The sequence below is a fragment of the Bubalus bubalis genome, chromosome 18, assembly GCF_019923935.1.
Source record: "Bubalus bubalis isolate 160015118507 breed Murrah chromosome 18, NDDB_SH_1, whole genome shotgun sequence".
Taxonomy (NCBI): domain Eukaryota; kingdom Metazoa; phylum Chordata; class Mammalia; order Artiodactyla; family Bovidae; genus Bubalus; species Bubalus bubalis.
The window spans coordinates 24,833,272-24,859,394 of NC_059174.1; the positions used below are offsets into that span (position 1 = coordinate 24,833,272).

At 38.7% G+C, this 26,123-nt stretch overlaps 1 protein-coding gene across 4 annotated transcripts in view; it reads left to right on the forward strand.

Annotated features, from left to right (window-relative positions):
- The window catches only part of RSPRY1 (ring finger and SPRY domain containing 1), a 37,273-nt gene that overhangs the window by 5,304 nt on the left and 5,846 nt on the right, over positions 1-26,123 (forward strand). For all 4 annotated transcript variants that reach the window (XM_006059063.4, XM_006059064.4, XM_025268708.3 and 1 more), the window contains exons 2-13: positions 6,267-6,771; positions 11,269-11,321; positions 12,001-12,113; positions 13,218-13,344; positions 14,013-14,071; positions 16,643-16,709; positions 17,241-17,372; positions 18,239-18,354; positions 19,292-19,435; positions 23,696-23,807; positions 25,314-25,416; positions 25,779-25,931. In XM_006059063.4, the coding sequence (XP_006059125.3) occupies positions 6,422-6,771; positions 11,269-11,321; positions 12,001-12,113; positions 13,218-13,344; positions 14,013-14,071; positions 16,643-16,709; positions 17,241-17,372; positions 18,239-18,354; positions 19,292-19,435; positions 23,696-23,807; positions 25,314-25,416; positions 25,779-25,931 (1,529 nt within the window). In that variant the 5' untranslated portion in view covers positions 6,267-6,421. The remainder of the gene's footprint in view (positions 1-6,266; positions 6,772-11,268; positions 11,322-12,000; positions 12,114-13,217; positions 13,345-14,012; positions 14,072-16,642; positions 16,710-17,240; positions 17,373-18,238; positions 18,355-19,291; positions 19,436-23,695; positions 23,808-25,313; positions 25,417-25,778; positions 25,932-26,123) is intronic.

Below are 26,123 nucleotides of genomic sequence, written 5' to 3' on the forward strand. Positions count from 1 at the left end.
CAAGTTTTACATATTGACCTCCCATTTAAACACAAGAAAATTGTGGTCTTTGGAGTGTCCAGCAGGATATTTTAAAAGCAAATGTATGGGGTAAGCTTCCCTATCTTGATAGGGTTATACAGGTATATGCAGTAGACAGAGTTCAGCACCTACATGCTTAAGAACTGTACATTTTATGTAAATGTAACCTGAAAACATATTGAAGCCAGTTAGTGATATACATGCTGATTTTTTTAAGGGGGAAGTACATAGATGCCTTTGAAATGCATCAAGAAAAAAAAAGGTGGATTGATGATGGATAAAGGTGTATACAGATGTGATAAAGCAAGTACAGTAAAATGTAAATAGTAGAATCCAGGTGGTGGGTATATAGGTATACACTGTAAAATCCTACTTTGCTGTATGTTTGAAATTTTTCATAATGAAATATTGGAAGAGCATAGTAAACATGACACTAGAAGCTATCACTTGTAAATGCATTCACTGTCTTAGGAGAAAATTCCAAAACAGTGTTTAAGAAGAGAAAATCATTAAGATTTCCAGTGTATTATATGTTGTTATTGTTCATGCTGTACAATTTAGCCTCTGTGGGGTGGACTGGAAAAAAGCGCTGCATTCACTATTTTGGAACAATAAGGTGAAAATGACAGCAATAGTAATTTTATGCCCAAAGTTTGGTTTTTCTTCCTTCATTTAACCAGCCTCTCCTTTCTTGGCAGCATAGTCCTGAGATTTTATTTTTCAGAGAAAAGAAAATGTTCTTAAAGTCACTAAGCTGTATTATGATTGAATTCAAGCAAATATTTGAATAGATGAATCATTGATTCCTGGACCATTGTTAGAGAGGGTTAGACCAGTTGGCAGATGTCTTTGTGGTGAGCTGTTTATGATGGTAGAGGTCTGTATTTTGAGTACCAGCCCTCACTGCTTTAACACTAACCTTACTGAGAGCCCAAGTTTGATTTTTTCCCCCTCTCAGAGCAGCTTTAAAATATATAAAATGGAGAATAAGTCATAAATGATACTGAGATGGAAAGAATAGCCTTTATTTTCTTTTTTTCAAAGGGGAGGATAAAAATAATACTGCACTTCAGAGAAGTAGATTTGCAAAGGAAATGTTTGATTGTAATTAGGTCCTTTCAGCAAAATGGTTATGAACACTGAGATGATTTTAAAAGCATTACCATTTAGATGGTAGGAGAAGTATTTCTACTAAGTAATGGCATCCAGTGCCATTTCATCTATCAGAAAATAATTTCATCCATCATGAAATCAGTTGATGGTTGCCACAGTTGCAGATCTGATAGTTGTATATATTTAAATTATATTACTAGATTTTTTGTTTTGTTTCAAAACTAACTTGACCATCTAATGCTGCTGCTGCTGCTAAGTCGCTTCAGTCGTGTCCAACTCTGTGCGACCCCATTGACGGCAGCCCATCAGGCTGCCCTGTCCCTGAGATTCTCCAGGCAAGAATACTGGAGTGGGTTGCCATTTCCTTCTCCAGTGCATGAAAGTGAAAAGTGAAAGTGAAGTTGCTCAGTCATGTCCAACTCCCAGCGACCTAAGTAGTCTTAAAAGTTAAGGTGAAGTATGTCAGATCAGATCAGTCACTCAGTCATGTCCGACTCTTTGCGACCCCATGAATCGCAGCACGCCACGCCTCCCTGTCCATCACCAACTCCCGGAGTTGACTCAGACTCACGTCCATAGAGTCAGTGATGCCATCCAGCCATCTCATCCTCTCTCATCCCCTTCTCCTCTTGCCCCCAATCCCTCCCAGCATCAGAGTCTTTTCCAATGAGTCAACTCTTCACATGAGGTGGCTAAAGTACTGGAGTTTCAGCTTTAGCATCATTCCTTCCAAAGAAATCCCAGGGCTGATCTCCTTCAGAATGGACTGGTTGGATCTCCTTGCAGTCCAAGGGACTCTCAAGAGTCTTCTCCAACACCACAGTTCAAAAGCATCAATTCTTCGGTGCTCAGCCTTCTTCACAGTCCAACTCTCACATCCATACATGACCACAGGAAAAACCATAGCCTTGACTAGACGGACCTTTGTTGGCAAAGTAATGTCTCTGCTTTTGAATGTGCTATCTAGGTCGGTCATAACTTTCCTTCCAAGGAGCAAGCATCTTTTAATTTCATGGCTGCAGTCACCATCTGCAGTGATTTGGGAGCCCAGAAAAATAAAGTCTGACACTGTTTCCACTGTTTCCCCATCTATTTCCCATGAAGTGATGGGACCGGATGCCATGATATTCGTTTTCTGAATGTTGAGCTTTAAGCCAACTTTTTCACTCTCCACTTTCACCTTCATCAAGAGGCTTTTTAGTTCCTCTTCACTTTCTGCCATAAGGGTGGTGTCATCAGTGTGTTGCCTTTACATAATCTCTAGTCTTACTCATTTTTCCATCCCATGACATCTGTCAGGCCTTGAATAACATTACCCATAAGCAGCGTACCATCGTGGTTCAGTATGATGCTTCATAGGGGGCTGTGATGGGAAGTACAGGGGACTGCTTCCTCCATTGTGTTGACATGTACTGTACATCATCCATACTAGATGTAACTATATTCTGGTGGGTTTTTGACTGACTTCTCCAAAAGAGTATATTCAAAGATAGCCTCAGTTCATTTCTCTGGAAAAGGAGATTCACTTTTTAGACCCCAGAAGAATCACTCTTTAGTGTTCCCAGTTTGTTCCTTCACTCAGGCAGGAGGTCCTGTGTACAGTCCCAGTTTTTGTGTTAGGTTCCATAGCACAGTGATTTCCAGACATGGCCACCATCAGAATCATCTGAGGAGCCTTTAAGAAAAACACATCCTAGAAATTCAGATGCTGCCTATTTGGAGTAGAACCAGGACTTGGTATTTTAAGAGGCACCTAAGTAATTTTAATGCCCATCACCTTTGGGGTTGATTGTTAAGCTACATTCTTTTCCAAGGTTTTTTTCCCAAAATATACAGATAAATAAACATCGTTTCAGTGCAGTGTAGATGAGTTCTATAAAAGGTGAGTTTGTTAGTTATCTTAGTCCTCATAATTAAGACAGGTCTTATTCCTAGCCCCCAACTCCCAGATTATTTGGTTACTTCTGATTAGCTGTGTATGCATTTGATAATAACATCTTGCATGTGGGGATCCTTTTAAGTGTTGGGCACCATGCCGTGTTTTACAGGTACTGTTCCAAGTAGTCCTCACAGAACTACTGTGAGGTGTAAGAACTGTTACTATCTTCCATGTTTTGAAGTGTGTCAGTAGTCAGCGTAATTAGAATGCATAGCTGTAAGTATTGCAGGGCTGGGACCTGCGCCCGGACTGACTGCAAAACCTGTGCCCTGTACTGTAGGTGGCCTCTGGTGTCCTGTATGAGATGGTAGACTGAATGTTGCTGTCTTAAAACAATGATCTGTAGAAAGTGAACCACATAATGCTTTTTGGAATGAGATAAAACAGGGCTGTATAAAGTGTGATTGTTTAGCTTCACCACTCAGTCCTTTGCCTAAAGTATTCACAGTTTAGTCTCTGAGAAGTGTCGTGAGTGATGCTTTTCCAGATGAAAAGCTATCCATGTTTTAGTCCTGAATAAATCTGAAAGATCATACACTATGTTCACTTAATTGTCCTGCTTTTGGCTTTAACCTTCAAGAGCACTCGGTATGCTCATTTAAAGATCATGGCTAAAAAATTTGAAGATAACAGCTCTTATTTTTTTTTCCTTGTTTGTTTCATAGTCTTTCCTTTGAAATGCCTCATGGCTTCTCCCACCTAATTAACTTCTTTGCACCTGGTCTTTATAGCTAGTTCTTAAAAAAACAAAGTCTTTGGTTTTAAAATATTGAAAATATAATCTTTTTTTTTTTTTACATTTCCTTCCCTTAACAAATTTTATAGCTGACATCATTTTCTAGGGCATTTAAAGAAACTGACTCTTTTGGAAGAAATTGACCTGAACTATACTTCAGTTCAATTTGGGAATAGGAAAAAAAAAAAAAATCACCACATATAATTCTTCCAAATTAGTCAGATTTTTAGAAATACCGATACCCATTTCTTCCATTTGCTTTGAAATGTACTAAATAGAAATGTGCATGAATTATTCTACATTCAGTTTAAGCCTTAGCAAAAATAATTTGGATGGAATAAAGTTTAAGAATTTGAGATCCAACAAACTTCTTATTTTCCTTATATATTTATTTTTAAATTAAAATTTTTTATCCTTTTGGAATTTTCAAATATGGGGAGGAATCTTGTGATTGTGATAGGAATCTCAGTCCCTCTACTTGGATAGTTAATTCATCACATCACATGTGTATCATGACTCATACTTTACCACTGGTTTTCCATGTCTACAAACGTCTTTTTAATCCACTGCTTTCCTCACAATCACTCCCATCCTTGCAGTGATGGGAATGGTATGGTATTACTTGCACTCTTTGCTGGTTTAGAGTGTGTTCTCTTTTATTTATTTTGTTATTTATTTATTTATGTTTGGTCACATCACACACCTTGTAGTATCTATTTCCTGACTAGGGGTTGCACCTGGGCCACAGCAGTGAAAGCACTGAATCCTAACTGCTAGACTATCAGGGAACTCTCACTGTGTTCTCTTTTAAAAGGTTATTTTCAGCCGAATCCATGCATCACTCTCCTACCTATGCTTCAGTCACATCCTTTACAGTACAATCTCCAAATTTTGAAGATGGCCTGACTCTTTTGGAAGAACCAAGAACATCTGTGGGCTTATACTTGGCTCAGCTGTTGCTGTCTTGGTACTCTGGAGGGAGATAATGTCTATCCATTGCCTCTCCTCTCCCCTTCTTCCCCTCCCCTGCCCCTCCCCCTCTCTCTACATATTACATTAGATTAAGTATTATATATATAAAGTATTTTTATCTCCATCTACTTTTTTCCTTCCATTTTTTTTCTTATGAGTAGTAATTAAACTGGGCAAATATTTGAAAGAATTTGCTGCAAATCTGTCCAAAATAACAGAAACAAGTTTTCTCTTGCTTCTAATCCCACCAAGTTATTTTATTAATATTTATATCTATCCCGAAGCCATTGCTCAAGATAGGATTTATTTGTAAATAGCAAATGTTGCATAGAGACTCCATACCAGTCTCTAATCCTTATGTGTCTGTTAGTGTCCTTACAGGTCCTGGTCTTCAAGTCTCCACATGATTTTGTTTTCATCCTTTGCTAGTGTGTTAAGTCTCCTGCTTCCAAATCTTTACTTCCTTTTACACCTAACCAGATTTTCTCAACTTAATGAAGGGCTGACTCTATCATTAGGCTTTTTTTTTTTTTTTTTAATGATAAACATGCTGTGTGGGATGAGAATGGCCATCCACAAATTTCTGGAGGGTGGGGACTGTATCTTGTTCTTTATTCTCCCAGTGCTAACCTGGTGCCTGGTAGCCTGGTGCTTAGTATTTTCAGACAAAGATCATTCAGTTCAGTTCAGTCGCTCAGTCGTGTCCGACTTTTTGCGACCCCATGAATCGCAGCACGCCAGGCCTCCCTGTCCATCACCAACTCCCGGAGTTCACTCAGACTCAAGTCCATCGAGTCATTGGTGCTTCCCTATTCTTAACCTTGCAGCAGACATGTGCAGCAAGCTTATCATTGTGAAAAATGTAACCTTGTGATATATATTGACCTTCCCCCAAAGTCTTGCTTTCATAAAGGAAAAACTTTGTAACTACTTGTGTTATCTCTGTGAATTCTCAAGTGTCCTCCAAATGGGAAATCTATGCAGTTTGGTCATTTAAAGGGAACACTGAACACTCTATCCTTGTATTATTCTTGTTATCAAGTGGGTGCTATCACATTGTATCATAACTTTTTTTAAACAACAGACATTTGTAATTAGATATTTTATTTGAAATATATTAAATTTTCTCATACACTCAAAAAATACAGTGTTTTTTTTTTAATCCACAAAAGGAGCCCTTAAAGCAATTGCATACATTCTTCTAATGTATTTCTATATGGATAGAAACATACATTAAAAAAAAATCTATTGTAACGCCTGTAGTTTACAAGGATGTGGTTTAGCAACCAACTTTATACTGTAATGATGAAAAGAAATCACTGGTTGTTAATTCTTACATAAAGACATCTCTTTGCATCAGAAGCCTATAAAAATAACCAAAGATGATTCTTCACTGTAGTCCTAATATCTATAAAATCAAACTAGGAAAGTTTGAGTAATTGAGTAGCCAAGAAACCTTTGACTCATTTTCCTTTTCTCTTTTAGAACTGCCACTGGATGACCAGGATTCCTTATAATTGATAATGTTGGAGATCAACTCTGCAACTTTCTTCAGCATTCAGTTGTTAAAAACAAATAGGATGCAAGTTCCTCAACTCCAGATTATGAAAACAGTACTTGGAAAACTGAAAACTATCTAAATGATTGTCTTTGGTTGGGCCGTGTTCTTAGTAAGCAGAAGCCTTGGCCAGGGTCTGCTGTTGACTCTTGAGGAGCACATAGCCCGCTTCCTGGGGACTAGAGGTGCCACTGCGACCATGGGCAATTCCTGTATCTGCCGAGACGACAGTGGAGCAGAAGACAGTGTTGACACCCAGCAGCAACAGGCCGATAACAGCGCAGTACCCACCACTGACATGAGGAGCCAGCCCCGGGACCCTGTTCGGCCACCAAGGAGAGGCCGAGGACCTCATGAGCCAAGGAGAAAAAAACAAAACGTAGACGGGCTAGTGCTGGACACACTGGCAGTCATACGGACTCTTGTAGATAAGTAAGTATCTGGCTCATGATCACCTCCTATCTAATGAAAAGCCTTATGCCAGGAATCATAACTCTTGGACTTCTTCAGTGCATTAAGATATATCTGCCAAGCCTCATTACTCATAGGGGGAGACTATTTCATTTCTCATGAGAGTAAATTATAAGGTTTGATCATTTTACTTGCTAATATCTACTCCAGTCTGGAAATGTCTAAACATTTCTGTAGCAGAATACACCTATGAAAGCTTTGATCTCTATTGGGGAATGTAGTCAATATAGAGTGAGTTTGTGTTGAAACCTACAAGAGGAAATGGTTTTGTGAAGACTCACTCTTATCTTGCTTGGCTATCTGCTGTACTAACTGGAGATTCAAGATAATTTGTTTTACCAAGAACATTCAGTTCAGTCGCTCAGTCATGTCCGATTCTTTGCGACCCCACGGTACCAAGAATGTAACTGCACACAACTTTTGTTGGCAATGAAAGGACGTAGGTCAAGGAGAGTTTCTATCCTCCCTCTTTTACCTCTTATATCCCTTAGATGATGCTCCTAGATCCATTTGGGAAACTTGGAAATTGAAAGAAACGGCAGGACACACCTGCACCCTGTTTTGTTTCTTCCCCTGCTTTGTCTAAGTGCAAAATCCCAGGTTGAATAACTGAGATTAAAGGGCATTGTTCAAGTTGAAAGAAGTACTTTAACTCAACCGTATAGCACAGAAAGTAGCAGTAAGTTTTAGAACTGTAGTGAACAAAGGTTCAGATTCTGGCCCAGCCCCTTGACTAGCTACATGACACTGAGCAAATCACTTCTTTAAGCCTCAGGTTCCTCATCTATGAAAAGAAAATAATACCTTTCTGACAAGGATTATCATGAGAAAATATATATAAATAATCTAGTAAGGTGGCGCTAGTGGTAAAGAATCCACCTGCCTATACAGGAGACACAAGAGACGCAGGTTCTATACCTGTGTCAGGGAGATCCCCTGGAGAAGGAAATGGCAACCCATTCCAGTATTCTTGGCTGGAGAATTCCATGGACAGAGGAGCCTGGTGGGCTGCAGTCCATGGTTCAAAAAGAGTCAGGACGTGGCTGAGCACAGATACAAATGGTGCCTTGTACACAACATGTCCTCAATAGAGGATAGATTTTTTTTTTTTTAAGTTCTGTCTGGGTTCTTTTTGCTTCAGGGTCTGCCAGTATATTTAAGTATCTAAATATTGATAATCACATTTATGAGAAAACAGTTTTGTTTAGTTCCTGAAAAATGATAGCATAAAGCAAGATATACCTGTGCATATTATTTTGAGGGGTTTTTTTTGTCCTCATAGAAATAAATTTATTTTACACATTTTCTTTCTGCTATAGAGCATGCTAGGAAATATTCTTACAAATATGCTCCGTAACCATCTCAGAAAGGCCTTCCTAAGTTTATTAAAACCTGTCTTTGAAGTAGTTCTGGTATCTGAATTTAATATCATTTTAATATGTTTATAGGAAATATATTTAATATAAATCTGTGCCATATACATCATCTAAATTCAAGCAAAGGTCTAGAAACTGTTATGTAAAGTTTTTTCATGGTGACATTTAAAGCATGCTGTGAAATTGTAATGAAAAATTGTCCTTCCCAAATAAGGAAGTAAACCACAGCAGTCTTATTTAAGCCCATTGGGAAAACAGGTACAGAATAGACTTCGACATATTTTTTATAGGGTGGTTAAGAGAGTGTTAGGGGCAAAGCAGGAGCTTTATTTCTAAGCTTCAGAACAGTATTACACATTATAAGTGGACTTATGAGGCAAGTAGTGTACACTTGAATAATAGGGTAACTTTTACCTTAAACCTGTTTTTACTGAATTACAGTGAAAACTCTTCTGAAAATGGAAAAATTTGGCAGAACAACTATAAAGGGACATGTTGGAGAACATAATGGCAAAATCAGGTTCAGAGAGTTTGTAAACATAGTTACAGAGCTTTTTTTTTTTTTAAGAAACTGCTATAGAGAAAAGAATTTGCTAACCTACAAAGTTTATAAGGCTATTAAAACTAAACTTCAAAGACAAGTCAGATGGGCTAAGTAAGAATATGTGTAAAAGGATGTATGCAGATATCACATTTATAAAGCAATCTTAATATTTATTGTTGTCCTCTTGTTACTTACAAGAGAATGACCTTGATTTGAGAGGACAGCATGGTTTCTAATGGCATAATGAGAGCGTTGCTATAGGAAATACACTTGAAATATATACTTAATTTAAAAATCATTCTGAAGTTCAACTCTTTTGCTTTTTTTTCTTGGTATTATATCCTCAGATTGCTGATGACTTATTCTCATGACTTTGGAATTTTAATTTGCAGGCTCCTCTCGATGGAAGTTTTTTCTGTGTGTGTGTGTGTGTGTTCTCTCTCTTTTTCTCCCTTTCTCTCTGTTACTTTTGTTGTCTCCATCTGGGGCCCAGGGGCCTTCTGTCTACAACTGAACCTAAAAGTGGTGGTTCTGAGGTCCCTCCCCACTCTAGGAAGCCCAGGTCCTGCTGCCTGGCTTTCTCTGCCTTTTTCTGTCACTGGAGACTTGAAACTTTATGTCAGCTGCAGCTCAGGCTACTATTTAGAGCTTTTCAACTCCTTTCACTGAGAGGGGAATGCTGTTCCCACTTGATTTGGTAAATCTGCTCCATCCTTTGCAACAGTGGGGCTTTGGTCCCCTTTACCTGCCTTGCAGACGTAAAGCTCCTGGTGACCTCTGTCTAGTTCCTGGCCCAGAGCTTAGTGATCTTATGGTTTTAGCATTTGCCTCCCGCCACAAGTTCCTGCTGTTTCTATTTCACAAAGAATTTTTGTCATCTTCTTTTTTTATATATAATATTTATGTTTTATTTGTTTGGCTGCATTGGGTCTTAGTTGTTTCGGCCCACGGGCTTAGTTGCCCAGTGGCATGTGGGCTCTTAGTTCCCCAACTGGGAATCAAACCCACAGCCCCTGCACTGCAAGGTGGATTCTTAACCTCTGGACCACTAGGGAGGTCTTTATATTGTTTGTTTGAGGGTAGGGATGTGTGTGTCCTTTAAGTGTGTCTGTATAGAATTCAGGTACTCATATTCCTTACTGGTCACTGACCTTGTCATTTTTATTATTTTGCCCTTCCCTAATCACAATGTCCCTTTTTACCTCCCACGTCCAAACATCAGCGGGTAACCATTCTTCTGAATTTAAGGCATGTTCTTCTAATCTGCCTGACATATGTTTATGTCTGTGTAGGAAGCTTATATATATTGTTTTGTATATGATTTTTAAAATTTAGTTAACGATTAGAGAAATCTCTTTGGTTTTAGTTCCTCTCAACATTGTGTTTGAGACTGCTACGGAGTATTCTGTTGTATGCTCAAAAGCACTATATTTTGTTACGCAATAGTGTGGTGACAGTCACTTAGGTTACTACTTCTGAATTTTTGTTCGTACAAATAGCATTGCAGCAAATAGCCTCATATGCACCTGTGTAATTATTTCTCTAACATTGGTGAATATATGCATACTTAATTTCATTATTGCCAGATTGCCCCAGAGCAGTGTTTGTATTAGTTAGTTATATCATTTAATACAATATTTTTAATAAGAATTTTCCCTTGTTTTGAAAAGGAATAGGATGCGTCCAACACTGGCACCTAATGAGTACCTGACATGAACTTAGTAATTCCCATATTGCAAGGTTATTCTGAGGATTAAATGATTGAAGACAATAGTTGTTTTTTTTTTTCTTTTTTCACAGTGAAACAGAGAGCCACAATATATGGCTCTGTGAATATAAGCAGTGAGTATATTCTTTAAATAATCAGATGATCAGTTTGATGGAATATATTTCCTCCATTTTTAAATTTCCCCTAAAGCATCTCTTTGAATTCCTGAGATCACAGTTTGAAAATCCACTGAATTAAGGGGAAAATGCCATTTTAGAGCAATGACTAATTAAGTTTGGTTTCTTTTCCTTCTAACCTCATTTTATGAAGTTTAAGCATATAATTATATTTACCAGAACACCACCTAAAAACGAAGATGTTATGTAGGCCCTTGTTTCTGTAAGTCCTCATTTGGGATTGCATTTGCCTTCCTGACACTTCTTGAGGTATGTATGAGGAAGATGATGTTGGTCTCCTTGCCTTGTCTCTATTGGCATTGGGCTATTAGAGGTAAAACTGAAAGTGGGCTCTGGCTCTCAGTATTAGTCCTGTGTTTTGACTTCAGGCCACACGGTAATCCTTTCACGTGCTTTTCTGCCCATTTTGTTCATGTTTGTGGGCTGTCATGGACAGTGACCTTGGAAATAAGTACATGTGGTGTGCATTTGTCCTTAAAGATTATAGCTCTGGTTGTCTCCTCCATCTTTCTCTACATTCACTCGTGTTCCTTTCTTTCTCTTTCTACCCCCCATACTTCCAGTTTGAACTTCTATTTGAAATTGTCATTTCTTATTTCTTCAAGTTTGATGTCTTGAATGTTTATTTTTCAGTGATCAGGAACCTCCCTATTCAATGATTACATTGCACGAAATGGCAGAAACAGGTATTTTTTAAGTTTTTAAAAAGTATTCCTAATTGATTAATTAATGATCATGAAGAAATGTAGCCACTTAAAAAAAAATACTTCAGAAATACTTAACATACATGATGAGGAAAAAAGCCCTTAGTCTATGGAAATTTTCCTGCACAAGGGCAATAATTAAAAGCACTGTATTGTATTCTGAGTATATACTGCATCTTTTAGTAATGGTTTTATCTCACTGGAATTATTAAAATTATTTTGGCACTGACAGATCTTTGACTATAACTCTTCTAGAATGAGGAAGATAAATTTTTGTTCCTCAATTTTCTAAATGTCATTCAGAAAATAGAGCCAACTGTTTTAGATACTTAATTTTCTCAGTTAACTCCTGTGTCATAAATAAAGGCTGGAAACTTTTAATCATAATTTGAGAACCCAGAAACATAGCTTGAATTTTCTTCAAATAAAGATACCCCTAAATCACCAGATTCCTGTAAATTAGGATTTTTGTTTCTACCATGATAACCAGCAATTGATGACTATGTCCATGACAGATACTAGCTGCTTAGAAGCTATAGGATGTTTCTATTCTCCAGGAGTGGTTCTATTTTAATGTGAAGTCATCTTGTGTTATAAGTTATATATTTCCACAGTTTAAAAATAGAGACTTTATCATATAATCTTCTTGATTTGCTCTTAGATGAAGGATGGTTAGACGTTGTCCAGTCTTTAATTAGAGTTATTCCATTGGAAGATCCACTGGGACCAGCTGTTATAACATTATTACTAGATGAATGTCCATTGCCCACTAAAGTAAGTTAATTATCTTTTATGAAACTGACATCTGTGCTTAAACACAGGATGAATTACCACAAAGAACATTTGGTATAATGCATTTCCTCTTTATATATAGTATTTTGAGTCTGTTTTATTTAATATTAATTTCATTGTATAAACATGTTTTTTATTACCTATGAATTGTTACATCCTCTATAACTAGCTTACTCAAAAACTTTAGTTTAAAATTTTTAAAATGTCAAAAATGGGAGCATTTATATTGGGTTGGCCAAAAAGTTCATTTGGGTTTTTCTGTAAGAGTGTACGGGTCCAACCCAGGTATCTATAATGGCATTCTTTGAAATTTGAAGGGAATGTTCAATTGCTAAGCTGATTCTCTCTCTAAACAAGTTCCTCATGACAAAACTTTCTTTAAATATTTTCTATTAAGAGAAAAAAACTATTATACCAAAAACACTTTTGAGTCTTAATATTGGTATATTGGCATAATTTTGATTATTCCAAGTTAGAACAAAAGTATCAAATTTTCAATGCCTTATTCCATATGGTCTATGGAACCCTTTCTTAAAAATTTTGGATTCTGGCATCTTTCATTTGTCTAAGCCCCACATATTTAGGCCCAACATGGAAAAACATGGACAAAGGGAAAAAGTCTTTGATCTTGTCACTGATGAATTGACCTTTGCCTAGTCTTATAGGAGGTTTCTATTATAATTTGCCTTAAAAATTCTGATGATATTTGTTCTCGATTGATTTAAAAAAATATATTTTTTAAGGAACTTTCTACTTCAATATCACTAGGCCCTATTGTTATCAATCATATTGGCATTGGGTGGATTTAGTCTGTTTAATGACCCAAGAGTATATAGCATATATTTGATACAACTGGTACATTTTGAGTGAAATGTTATCTAGAAATTCATATAAGAAAACTTTCAGATTTATCAAATAATATTTCCCATCAATAATGTTATCCTTTGGGTATATTTTATCATGTTTGCATGGTAATTCTGAGTTAATTTAACACCTGGTTATTACTTTCGTGTCAAAGAATTACCTTGGGGATAAAAAGCCTAAGTCATACATTTATCAGATCCACTTGTATGTTATTGTTTTTAGGATGCACTCCAAAAATTGACTGAAATTCTCAACCTAAATGGAGAAGTAGCTTGCCAGGACTCAGGTCATCCTGCCAAACACAGGAACACATCTGCAGTCCTAGGCTGCTTGGCAGAGAAACTAGCAGGTAACTCTGGGAAGCTCCCCCAAGGAAAACCTTAAGTTGTTTGACACTAAGGGGAAGATGGAAATTTAAAACAAAGAATTTTCCTATTAATACAAGAAATACTTTTCTTTCTTTTATTTATTTATTTATTTTTTTTGGTAAAAATGTCTCTCCCCAAAGTCTCTTCTGATAATGGACCTCTACTGATAAGTTTCTTTTTTAATTATACCTTGCTGAGTACAGGCGCAGGATCTTTATTTTTTAATTAAAAAAAATTTTTTTTAATTTTTACAATGTTTTGTCATACAGCAACAGAAATCAGCCATAATTATACATATTCCAAGATGCAGATGAGTAGTAACATGAATTCTTCAACTTTGCTTTCTTTTTTTCCAAATTTGTCTTGGTTATATATGTAGCCATTTGCATTTGTTTATAAATTTTAGTATCTTATCAATTTTGAGAATAAAGCATATACCAAGATTAAAAAAAAAACTCTCCTTATTTGCTTTAAAAATTAAAAATAACAAAAGGCTAAGCTCATAAGATATTGAATCTAATATATACATATATACACAGTTTATAAATTTTAACTAGATGAAAGAGTTCTATGATTTTGTTGGTCTTAGTTACCAATTCAAATAATGTGACACATTTAATTATATCCAGTGTTTGTTGCATTTGTCTAGGTCCTGCAAGTATTGGTTTACTTAGCCCAGGAATACTGGAATATTTGCTACAGTGTCTGGTAAGTGAGACAGCAAAGCTAGTTATTCTTAGTCATCTAGAACTGTGCATTTTTCTAACATTGCCAGCTTAGCCAATGGCACAGAGAATGGAATCAGCTATAAATTTTATTTGCAGGTGTTTCCTGAGTGTTTATCTATTCCCTCCTATGTAAAAAAAAAAAAAAAGTAAGGGCAGGATAGGAATTTATTACAAGCAAAAACAGCTGAGTCGGTCTGGTTTTAAATTTAGTCATAAGATAGGTGCTATGATTGGCTTTTTTGTATGCATCCTTAGAGTCTGCCAAATGGTAGTAGGAACCTCCACAATAGAAACAAAATTACACAGCATTCCAAGCCAGGAAACTGTGAGATCAGTTTCCCAGTGTATATAAATCTCTCTATTCCTCTATCCCTCCCTGCTCCCTACTGCTGCTGCTGCTACATCGCTTCAGTCGTGTCCAACTCTGTGCGACCCCATAGATGGCAGCCCACCAGGCTCCCCCATCCCTGGGATTCTCCAGGCAAGAACACTGGAGTGGGTTGCCATTTCCTTCTCCAATGCATGCTCCCTTACTGCTCTTTAAATTATTGTTGTTTGGTGTATGGTCTGTGAAGCTTGTGGTTTGCCATGGTTGTGCTGTCAGATCTCTTGCACTGTTGGACTAGGCTTGTCTGGTCTGTATTTTTTAGAGTCATTTTTTGCAGGACTGCTATTCACTGGCCTTTTTCAAAATCTGAAAAATATTTTCAGTACCTAGATAATATGTACTTAGAGCATTTAACACTATGCTAAGTAAGCACTGTAGAAATACAGAAGTAGTCTAACAGTCCTTCTCCCTCAAGAAGTTTCCTGATTAGTTCAGGGAACAAAACTACTCAGACAAGATAATTAGCCTCTACTTTATGGTGGGATATGATCAAGGGCAAAACCCCTTCCTTGAGACCAAGTGCCAGGAATTCTGAGAAGTGACTGGGAGGTGGGAGGTATGGGTGATGGGGACTGGGAATTGTGAGAGCTAGACCTCCTGATAAAGGTAAAGCTTCACCTGGGTCACAGCATAGGGTGAGAATTTGATTATGCACACAGGAGAGAAAAAATGGGCTTCAGGACTTCCCTGGCAGTTTAGTAGTTAAGACTGTGCTCTCAACGCAGAGGGCACAGGTTTGATCGCTGGTCAGGGAACTAAGATCCTGCATGCCACATGACGCAGCCAAAAATTTTTTTTAAATAAAGTTTTTTAAAAAATGGGATTCTTGGCTAAAGGCAAATCACTGGCAGAAGCCCAGAGCCAGAAATGGCTGTGTTCCCAGCATATTACAGAGAATTGTCTGATCAGAAGACAGTGTTCAGAGACAGGAGGATATAGACTGAGTAGCCAGGTAGGGAGGGCTCAGGGTCTGAAAAGCCAGACAGAGGGATTGAGGATGGTTATGGCAAGTAGAGTGCTAAACAGGCTTGTAACAGGGAAGAGCTTTGCAGAACCCAGTTGGGCACCAGAAGAGTGAATGGAAACCAGGTGATGTTCTGGAGCTCTTTTGCAGGCTCCTAACATAACTAGGGCAGAGAAGGCAATGGCACCCCACTCCAGTACTCTTGCCTGGAAAATCCCATGGACGGAGGAGCCTGGTGGGCTGCAGTCCATGGGGTCACTAAGAGTTAGACACGACTGGACGACTTCACTTTCACTTTTCACTTTAATGCATTGGAGAAGGAAATGGCAACCCACTCCAGTGTTCTTGCCTGGAGAATCCCAGGGATGGGGGAGCCTGGTGGGCTGTCGTCTATGGGGTTATACTGAGTTAGACACGACTGAAGTGACTTAGCAGCAGCAGCAGCAGCAGCATAACTAGGGAGGGATGGCTGGGAGCAGATGTGATGTTAAGCAGATAGACCTTTCTTCAAATGTGAACACATGTAATGTGAACTTAAGTGTAACTGAAAGAGCTCACTTGTTGCTGAAAGAGCTTGTAACTGAAAGAGCTCACTTGTTGCTCTCGCCCACCTACAATCAGCATTTGTAGACTTCCTTTCAGAGAACAGATTGAAAATGAAGCCATGAGTTGTTAATTTCATTATTTATAATTTTGGAACCTGGTAGTGATGAATGGTTCCGAGAACAGATTGAAAATGAAGCCATGAGTTGTTAATTCCATTATTTATAATTTTGGAACCTGGTAGTGATGAATGATTCCTTTTAGGGTTCTGAATAAAAAAGCCATTTTTAGCTACACTTCTAAGCTTCTGTTTGGCTTGCTTAAATGAATGTAAGAATCAGCATGATTTCATTTAACAAAGTTTTCATTTAACAAATATAAATGTTACTAAGTAAAATAGTTCATTTAACAAGATACTTTTGATGTTTCCATATCTGTAAATGAACAAGAAAATAAGATTTTAGGAGACTATCATGGTCAGTTACTAACAATAGTAGCAAGTGGATAATCAAGGATTTGAATGAGTAAAACTTTTATGACTGCTCCAAAACAAAAGTCTAGCACACAATGGGTCAGAAGAGGAAATTGTCACCCCAGAAGGGCAATGATATATATATATGTATGTATGAATATATTTATCTTTTGTTGTCTTTCAGAAATTACAGTCCCACCCCACAGTCATGCTTTTTGCACTTATCGCACTGGAAAAGTTTGCACAGACAAGTAGGTATAGTGACTTCTTGGACTAATGATCTATATTGCCTGTTAAAAATGTTAATTTTTCTTAGTTACAGGATGAGCTGACGCCTTTGAACCCCATCAGATATGCCCACATTCTGGGGAGTTCCTTGGTTGCCTAGTGGTTAGGATTCTAGGCTTTCGCTGCCGTGGCCCTAGGTTCAATCTCTGGTTGGGGAACTAAGCTTCTGCAAGTCGTGCAGCTAAATAAATAACATGCATACATTCTGATTTGCCTAGATAAACATCTCAAGGTCTATAGTATGGTGACAAAGGCAACAGTTTGTTTTCTCACCTAAAGAATCAAAATTGGTGGCCGGGATTAGCCACTTTTTATAGCTAGAAAATTTAGTGATGATATTGCTACCTTCTAGAAAATAGAGCTCTTGGGCTTTGTCGTTAGTATAGTTTCCAAATTCTCTAATCGTCTCTCTGTATTCCTTCCCTCCATCAATCTGCCCAGCAAATCCTCCTACTCTTCCATGGTTAATTTAAGGTTTATGTCTTCCCAAACAGGTGAAAATAAATTGACTATTTCTGAATCCAGTATTAGTGACCGGCTTGTCACATTGGAGTCCTGGACTGATGATCCTGATTATCTGAAACGTCAAGTTGGTTTCTGTGCCCAGTGGAGTTTAGACAATCTCTGTAAGTAGGAGTTGTCCTGTATTAAAATGCTTGTTTTCATTTCCAAATCCACTTCTTAAATAGGATCACTGGTCTTCATTTGTGACAGTGTGAGTTTTTCCATATAAAGTCCTCTACTGGTAGGTTGGCTATATTCTAGCGGTAATGAATCCTGGGGACTCTTAAGACAATTAGATGGAAGGAATGCTTCTAATTGCAGTGCTCTCCTATTCAGACATTGTTATTGGTCTCCTGTTTCCTGCTACATCCAGGCCACCAATCAGTTACTATTGTGTAATCCAACTCTTCCCAACACGGACTCTTTTCACTGTCTTACAAGCAGTTCCCAGTCACTCCTATCTCTGGGCCTGTTCCTCTCAACTTGGAATTCCCTCTCTTACTCTTTTCCCTATCCCAGCATTGCTCTTCAAAACTCAAATCATATCTATACCTTAAGAGTTGCTCCCAACTATTCTTTTTCTCCTCCAAGGGCTGCAAGAACTAAAACTAGACTGCTGCTCTGTCCTCACTTCCCCTGCCCCATAGTTAGCACAGTCCCCCTGCTCCTACCACAACATGGTGGGGAATTGCTCAGTGCACAGCCTGTGTAGTGCCAGTTAAAGAGTAATTCTGAAAAAGTACCATTTGGATTTTGCTGCATGCAAAAAAATGACAATAAGGAACAGAAATATAAACCTACCTGTGCTGCCTTTACTAATTTGCCTAATTAATCTTCATACAGCTATGCAGCCCCAAAGCTAAGGTTATGTCTACTGATTCTGCCATATTTGAGCACCTCCACTTATTAACAAGAGTGGCAGCCAGCGATGACAACAGTTTTTCCACAATAGCCTGCCTTAGAAACGTGCCCACTTCTTCTTTTGCAGTTTTAAAAGAGGGTAGGCAGCTGACCTATGAGAAAGTGGACTTGAATAGCATTAAGGCCATGCTGAATAGCAACGATGTCAGCGAGTACCTGAAGATCTCGCCTCATGGCTTGGAGGTAAAGTTTCCATAGATGGACCATTCTAGGGAGAAAATCTTGTTTTCATTTTCATGCCCTGATTCTGAACAAAAGCAATCCTTGCAAAATAGATGGAAGTTTACTACATACTCAGAGAGTGGTTAGAGGTAGAAGTGGTAGAAGAGAGAATATCTGAGATATTATATACTCTTTCCTATCTCACATGATCCTATACATATAGTAAGTGCTATAATGTTTATTGACTTGTTTAAATGTCTGACTTTAATCTCTTCTATTTTATGCAGTTAAAGGTACAAAGACTAGTATTTCTGAAAGAGGCCCTTTCTTTTTTAATCCCTGTATAACCAGTTATATTCAATCTAGCACTTTACCTTCTCCCTGCATGTTGGAAATGTTGCTGATGGGGGGAGGGGGAGTGAAGGTTAATGAAAGAGCCGCTTATATACAGCTGCTTTAGGCACTAGACATGTCAAGATTAAAGAGCTGTTTGAAGAATGGCTGCAGACAGCCCTTTGATCTTACATCTTACCAAATGCTTTATGTAGTTTTCTGCTTTAGCTTATTTTTAGGTACTCCATCTTATACCCTTCAATATCCTCTCCCTCATCTCCCTCCCTAACAAGTACGGATTAAGGCAGTGTTTATGCATTTGTAAAAGATTCTACTATGAGAGCAAAACTCTGTAAGTAATTAAAAATGAAGCCAGTAGCCTTCACTAATTCTTACTTTGAGGTCTTCCAGTCCTTTCAATCTGGAACTCCATGAAAACTAAACTGTAAAATACCATCCTTCCTTCAGTTTTGTATATTTTGTCACTGAGGATGCACAGAGAAGGAGACAGTAGTCCAGCAGGAGCTGTAATGAGAAAGGATAGATTCCACCTTCTGAGCAGTCTGTTATCTCTGGTGGTCTTCAGGCATTGATGGTGGGCTGCCATGCCCTTTGATTTTGCCAGGCTCGCTGCGATGCTTCTTCTTTCGAAAGTGTGCGTTGCACCTTTTGTGTGGACGCTGGGGTATGGTACTATGAAGTTACCGTGGTCACTTCTGGCGTCATGCAGATCGGCTGGGCCACACGGGACAGCAAGTTCCTCAACCACGTGAGTACTGTGGAGACCTGGACAGATGCGGGCAGCAGCGGGTGATTTTGGCAAGTGGGTGGTGCATACTCATTTCTCAAGTAGGTTTGCCCAGTAATCATTCCTTGGGCTGAACCACATGGTGCCAAATCTGCAACATCAGGTTTACAAACTGATTCAGAAATAGGAAAACACAAGTGAACCTCAGCTATTTTTTTTTCCCCTCAAGTTTTAAGTTCATGTTAATTTTCCACCCAGAGGTTACATGTGTTCTTTTTCTTTTTTAGGCTCTGCTCCGGCCCCAGCCACATCTTTGGCTCAGTTTTTATATTGTTATCAGTGATGGTTTTTACCTTGCATTTAAGCTTTAGGAACTTTGTAGGAATTCTGTTCCTTTCATATAATCCTAAATGTTGGCTTGACTCCTCTCACTTTACCTTTATCTTGTAATTTGTAGGCATATTTGTTTTCGATATTTAGTATTTATCTTTTGTTACAGAAAGCTATCAGATATAAGGGGCGATTAAATCCACTAGAGGAAGCAGAGTTGGGCCACTTCTACTTGAGTGCGAGAGGTTAGGATTCTTTCCTTTCCTTCAGATGTTCATTTCCTGCCGCTTTATACCCTTCTAATGTCTAACCCTCTTGCCTGGAAAATCCCATGGACGGAGGAGTCTAGTAGGCTGCAGTCCATGGGGTCGCTAAGAGTCGTGTCATTTTCCCTTTTCCCTTTCATGCATTGGAGAAGGAAATGGCAACCCACTCCAGTGTTCTTGCCTGGAGAATCCCAGGGACGGAGGAGCCTGGTGGGCTGCCGTCTGTGGGGTAGCACAGAGTCGGACACGACTGAAGCGACTTAGCACCAGCAGCAGCAGCAATGTCTAACCCAATCAGCTTCCTTCTCATAGTCATAGTATAAGCTCTTTGGAATTAATCCAGTTTCGATCAGGAACATTTTGTGGCCATATGATTTTTACCCTTTGAGCTGGGAAAATACCCTTAGACTTATTTTTGTCATTAATCTAAATAATGACCTCTTATCTGGACTACCCTGGTGATCCAGTGGTTAAGAATGCACCTGCCGGTACAGGGGACGTGGATTTGATTCCTGGTCCCAGAGGATTCTACATGCCATGGGGCAGCTAAGCCCAAGTGCCACAACTACTGAGTGTGCTCTTAGAGCCCAGGAACTGCAACTGAACCCACATGCTACAACTGCTGAAGCCCACATGCCCTAGAACCCATGCTCTGCAACAAGAGAAGCCACCGCAATGAGAAACCTGCTCATTGCAACTACAGAAAGCCCTCGCTCAGCAACAAAGACCCAGCAAGCCAAAAATAAAATAATAAATAAATAAAAATAAATAATAGCCTCTTCAGTTCAGTTCAGTTCAGTTGCTCAGTCGTGTCTGACTCTTTGCGACCCCATGAATCGCAGCACACCAGGCCTCCCTGTCCATCACCAACTCCCGGAGTCCACCCAAACCCATGTGCATTGAGTCGCTGATGGCCGTCCAACCATCTCATCCTCTGTCGTCCCCTTCTCCTTCTGGCCCCAATCTTTCCCAGCATCAGGGTCTTTTCCAATGAGTCAGCTCTTCTCATCAGATGGCCAAAGTATTGGAGTTTCAGCTTCAACATTAGTCCTTCCAATGAACACCCAGGACTGATCTCCTTTAGGATGGACTGGTTGGATCTCCTTGCAGTCCAAGGGACTCTCAAGAGTCTTCTCCAACACCACAGTTCAAAAGCATCAATTCTTCTGTGCTCAGCTTTCTTTATAGTCCAACTCTCACATCCATACATGACCACTGGAAAAACCATAGCCTTGACTAGAATAGCCTCTTACCCGCCAATTAAAAATAAATAAATAATATAGCCTCCCATACCATGTGTAAGGTCTTAGGATGGGTTTTAGAAGTGATCCAACAAAGTCAAACTAAACTTTGCCTGCCATAAGGATAGTTTCTAAAGCACCCTTTTAGCAAGGCTGTACAGCATCCTGGAATTGTTTATGACATTTTACTAAACTGCTCACTGGAAAGAGACAAATTAGAGGAAGAGGGCCCATGGAAAGGGCAGGTCTGGATTTTTGTCCAGGATGGAAAACTGGACCCTAAACTGCCATTGCTTTTGTTGGGAACCTTTCCTTTGCAGGGCCTTCTAGTTGACTAGGCCTTAATTAAAACCTGGAAGAATGAGGCTTTTTTGGTGGCACCACATAGTCAAAAATAAGTGGGACTGGAGAACAATGCCAGTTAGTCTAGTGCCCAACTTGGGGACTGATTTAAAGAAAGTAATATCAATTACACAGATAGTCTGCTCCAAATGATGTCCTTAAGATGATTTTTTTAGGACTTAAAAAATCTTAATTTCCAGAGCACTTCATTTTAAAGCCTATCATCTGATTCCCACAACAGTTTTTACTGTTAAAATTTCCATTTCACAGGCAAGAAAACTGAAACCAAGACTGGGACAAAAAGAAACTAGGACTTGAGTTCATTCCCCTTCCTATTCTTCAATAATTGTGTTCTTTGCATTTGAAAATGGGGATAATCTCAGAGAATTAGCTAGTTGTCTCATTTGGAAGTAAAAATTTGTCCCAAGACTAGAAGAAATATGGACTTCTCTTGGGAGAAAGCTTTATAAATTGTGTATCTCCTAATACGGCAGCACACACAGGTCTGAGAGTAGTATATATGAGACTGAACGTTGCAGGTTTTCTTTTTAATGGCCAGTGAAGCTGGATCATTTTATCTCGTGGATGAAACTAATTTCTGCCATAGAGTTGCAAAAACTTTGCCTTCTCAAGAAACTTAGAATACTATTTTCTTATCTCTCCAGATTGCTTGATAGACTTAATTTCTTTCCTTAAAAAATAAAACATTTTTCCCTGACTTAAGTACTGGTTGGTTAGAAATTAATGAAGTCTGATATATCTTTCCCCAAATACAGCATTTTCATATTATTACTGTACTTAAAACTTTGCTTCCTGTGGACATTGTTCTGGTGATTCTGAATCTTTTTGCCTGTACAGACATGGTGTGGCTTTGTGGAATTAGTCTTTCCTAGGACACACCCAGTGTCTGAAAATTTGAAGTCCATTCATGGTGCCTCTTATTTTAACTCTTACTGATTGGGCTTTGCTGTTGAAAAGATGATGAAGTGTTAGGCTTGGAGATAGATCATTAATCTGAGAAGCTAAAGGGTAGGTCTTATTCAGGTCACCTACAGAATAGTTATCTTGTTTATCATTACTTTTTTTTTTTTACTTGTTCAGGCTTTGAACGGGATAGCAAGGCATTCTTTCTGTTAATAGACTGGTGAATATTCTGAGAATTTACACAGGTTCATTTAACCTTTGAGTAGTCTGAGCACTGCATTCGGAACAACTGATTCTCACTTTGGAGAACACACATCCGAATTCAGTATGTTGTGGTCCAAGTAATCAAGGAGTGTGTTGGAGCCCTCATTCCAGTCTATCTTCTGATTGCATTATTGCACAGAATAAGCAGACCATCCCCAGGATCTGAAGTCTTACTTGGATCTGGGCAACATTTTCAGTGGCCTTCTCTACCAGAATCTTTCACCATTGATCCTTAAAGATAGCAGTTGTCTGGTCTGCATGTTTCCTCTATTCGTTCTATTTTTTTCTTATAACTGCTCAAAATAATTTCTTAAGATCTTACCACCCTTTTATTTTAACAATAAAAGTAATTATTAAACAATTAAAAGGCAATAAGTAATAAAAGAAGTTGCCAAGAACCTATATAATGTTCAGATATCTCAGAATACCTGTTTGCTAATTACCCACAATAGCCTCTCTGTTGTACCCAAGTTTAACATCTCTGAGCAAGGGGGTGTTTTGAAGTGTACTACAGGCCAAAAAGGTATTTGTCCACACCAGCCTTGGAATCAGAAAATCCCAAGGTCCAAACTTGACTTTTCTAGTAATGTGTTTTTGGGCAAGATGGTTGACCTCTCTGAGACTTTATTTCTTCTTAAAACGGAATACAATACTCTCAGCCTCAAGGTGGTTCATGAGAATTAAATAAACTAACAGATGTGAAACTTGGGAAGTATTTGTTGGTGAGGTCATACTCTCTTCTGACTCCATGTCAAAATTTTGGTACCTTCTAAGAACTGTAATAGGCTCTCTCCCTTCATCTAGAAAGCTTAGAATTCCAGCCACCAGCTTAATGGTTATAAAATACACACTTAACTTTTCCCAGAACACAGCAGGCAGAGCCTCACTAATCTCTGGGCCCTATCTCCCTCCAGGAAGGCTATGGCATCGGAGACGATGAATACTCCTGTGCATACGACGGCTGCCGGCAGCTGATTTGGTACAACGCCAGAAGTAAGCCGCACCTACACCCATGCTGGAAAGAAGGTATGCATTCCTCCTTCATGAATTTATCAACTAGGTTAAGACATCTGGTTCTGACAAGGCATTATGTTAGGCTTTAAAATGTTTTGGATGACCCTGAGGGATGGGATGTTAGGTGGGAGGGAGGTTCAGGATGGGGAACACATGTACACCCATGGCTGATTCATGTCAATGTATGGCAAAACCCACGACAATATTGTAAAATAATTAGCCTCCAATTAAATAAATTAATTTTAAAAAATGTTTTGATGGAAAAAGATTAAGTGTGGGAAGGGATATTAGCATTTTTATCCCCTACCATGGGTGTGAACAGTACTCTCCTGATACTCACCTCTGATGGAGCCCTTGCTTCAGCAAAACATTTCAGACTATAAAATTCTAAATTTAGTGGGGAAATTATTAATTAAGATTAATTAATATGAATTAAGATTCATATGATTCTTCAGATTAATATGAATTCCACTTTCCTCTCTGGGTATATGTCTTAGAACGGCTGTGGAGATATTAAGGACACTGAAATTGTAATGCCAATAAAATGAGATTTTCTTCAGAGCGTTGGCACTATTCAGTGGACACATTCTGGGCCCCTCTAGATGCAACTTTTCAGGCTGACTTGAGCACTCTTGGCCTCAAAAACATCTGCCCAGCCTCAGCTCTCCAGACATCAGGCTCAGGACACTGCAAGGGTAGAGGCTACCAGGACTCTCAGTCAAAGCATGAGGATTTTAGCAAGAATACATCTTATCAACAGCCTCATCTTTTTTGCCCCATTCAATTTGTATTCCAACTGTTTTGCTGTATCCAAGGCTTTATACCCATGAAAACATGTATTAATGAAAGATTCAAACCAGCATAGTTAGAACCACACAGTTGATCTGTCCAACACTTAGACCAAAGGATTTAAGATGAGTGAGTCTTTTTACCCCCAACTAAATACAATGAAACAGGGCTGTTCTGCCTCACACCACAGCATCAAGGGTGGTATTCTCAGGGGGCCTCCTGGTGCACCCCACCTTGTACTGAAGACATAGAGTCATACGGTAGCAGATGGAACCTCTGGAAAAATTTTTTTTCTTTTTTGGCCATGCAGTCTTGTAGGAGGGACCTTAGTTGTCTAACTAGTGACTGAACCCTTGCCTTTGGCATTGGAAGTACAGAGTCCTAACCACTGGACCACCAGGGAATTCCCTCTCGGAATTTTAAATCTCAGCAGAGAAGCAAAGTTCATGATTTTGATCTTACCATGTTTTACTGCTCCAAGAATGCACATTGCCCCCACATTTCACATCTTTGAAACTGGGATGCATCTTACAATTGATGACTTTTCATAGATTAATTGGCAGCATTTTCCTTTCCAAATATTGATGTAAAGGGGTCAGATCAGTTGCAGAAGAAGCAAGATGAGTATGTTGAGTATAGGGCTACAAAAACAGACTTAATACAATGATATCAAAACCCTTGAGACAGCAGAATCTTCCCATCCTAACAGTGTTCCACTTCATCCTTTAGGAGACACGGTAGGATTTCTGTTAGACTTGAATGAAAAGCAAATGATCTTCTTTTTAAATGGCAACCAGCTGCCTCCTGAGAAGCAAGTCTTTTCATCTACTGTGTAAGTACCTTCTCTCAATCAAAAATTCAAGTAGATGCATGGAATGTCCTTTTCTCTAGGAAAAAAAGACTGTCCATTTATATAGTCAGTTGTGTGAGAAATCACTGTACTTCAAGTAATTGGGGACTCATTTGATCATACCTAGAACTCTCCCAGAGTTTGATTTAGGAAGATAAGAACAGGATATTCTCTGATTTATAGTCCCGTCTAGTTTAGTAAACAGAATGCCACTCTTTTTTCTGCCAGGGTATAACTTATTCTGACTTATTTCTTACTCCAGCTTATTTCTGAAGACCACTTTGTGTATGACCTTCACTTTGTTTTTATGAATTCTCTTGATCTCTACTCATTTTTATTTGTAGATCTGGATTTTTTGCAGCAGCTAGTTTCATGTCATATCAGCAATGTGAGTTCAATTTTGGAGCAAAACCATTCAAATATCCACCGTCTATGAAATTCAGCACTTTTAATGACTACGCCTTCCTCACAGCTGAAGAGAAAATCATTTTGCCAAGGTAAGGAATCAGCAGTGTTGGCCTGTTGCACCCTTAAGGGTGTATATAACGTAACATTGTAATCCTAGCTCCTGTTCTGGCTTAAAAAGCAGGTCTGTAACAAGCCCTTCTGGGCTGTACTTTACCTTGGACTCAGTGTCCCAAAGCTTGAGAGTGGCTCAGCAGTTTCCAGATGAACCAGAAAATGTCACA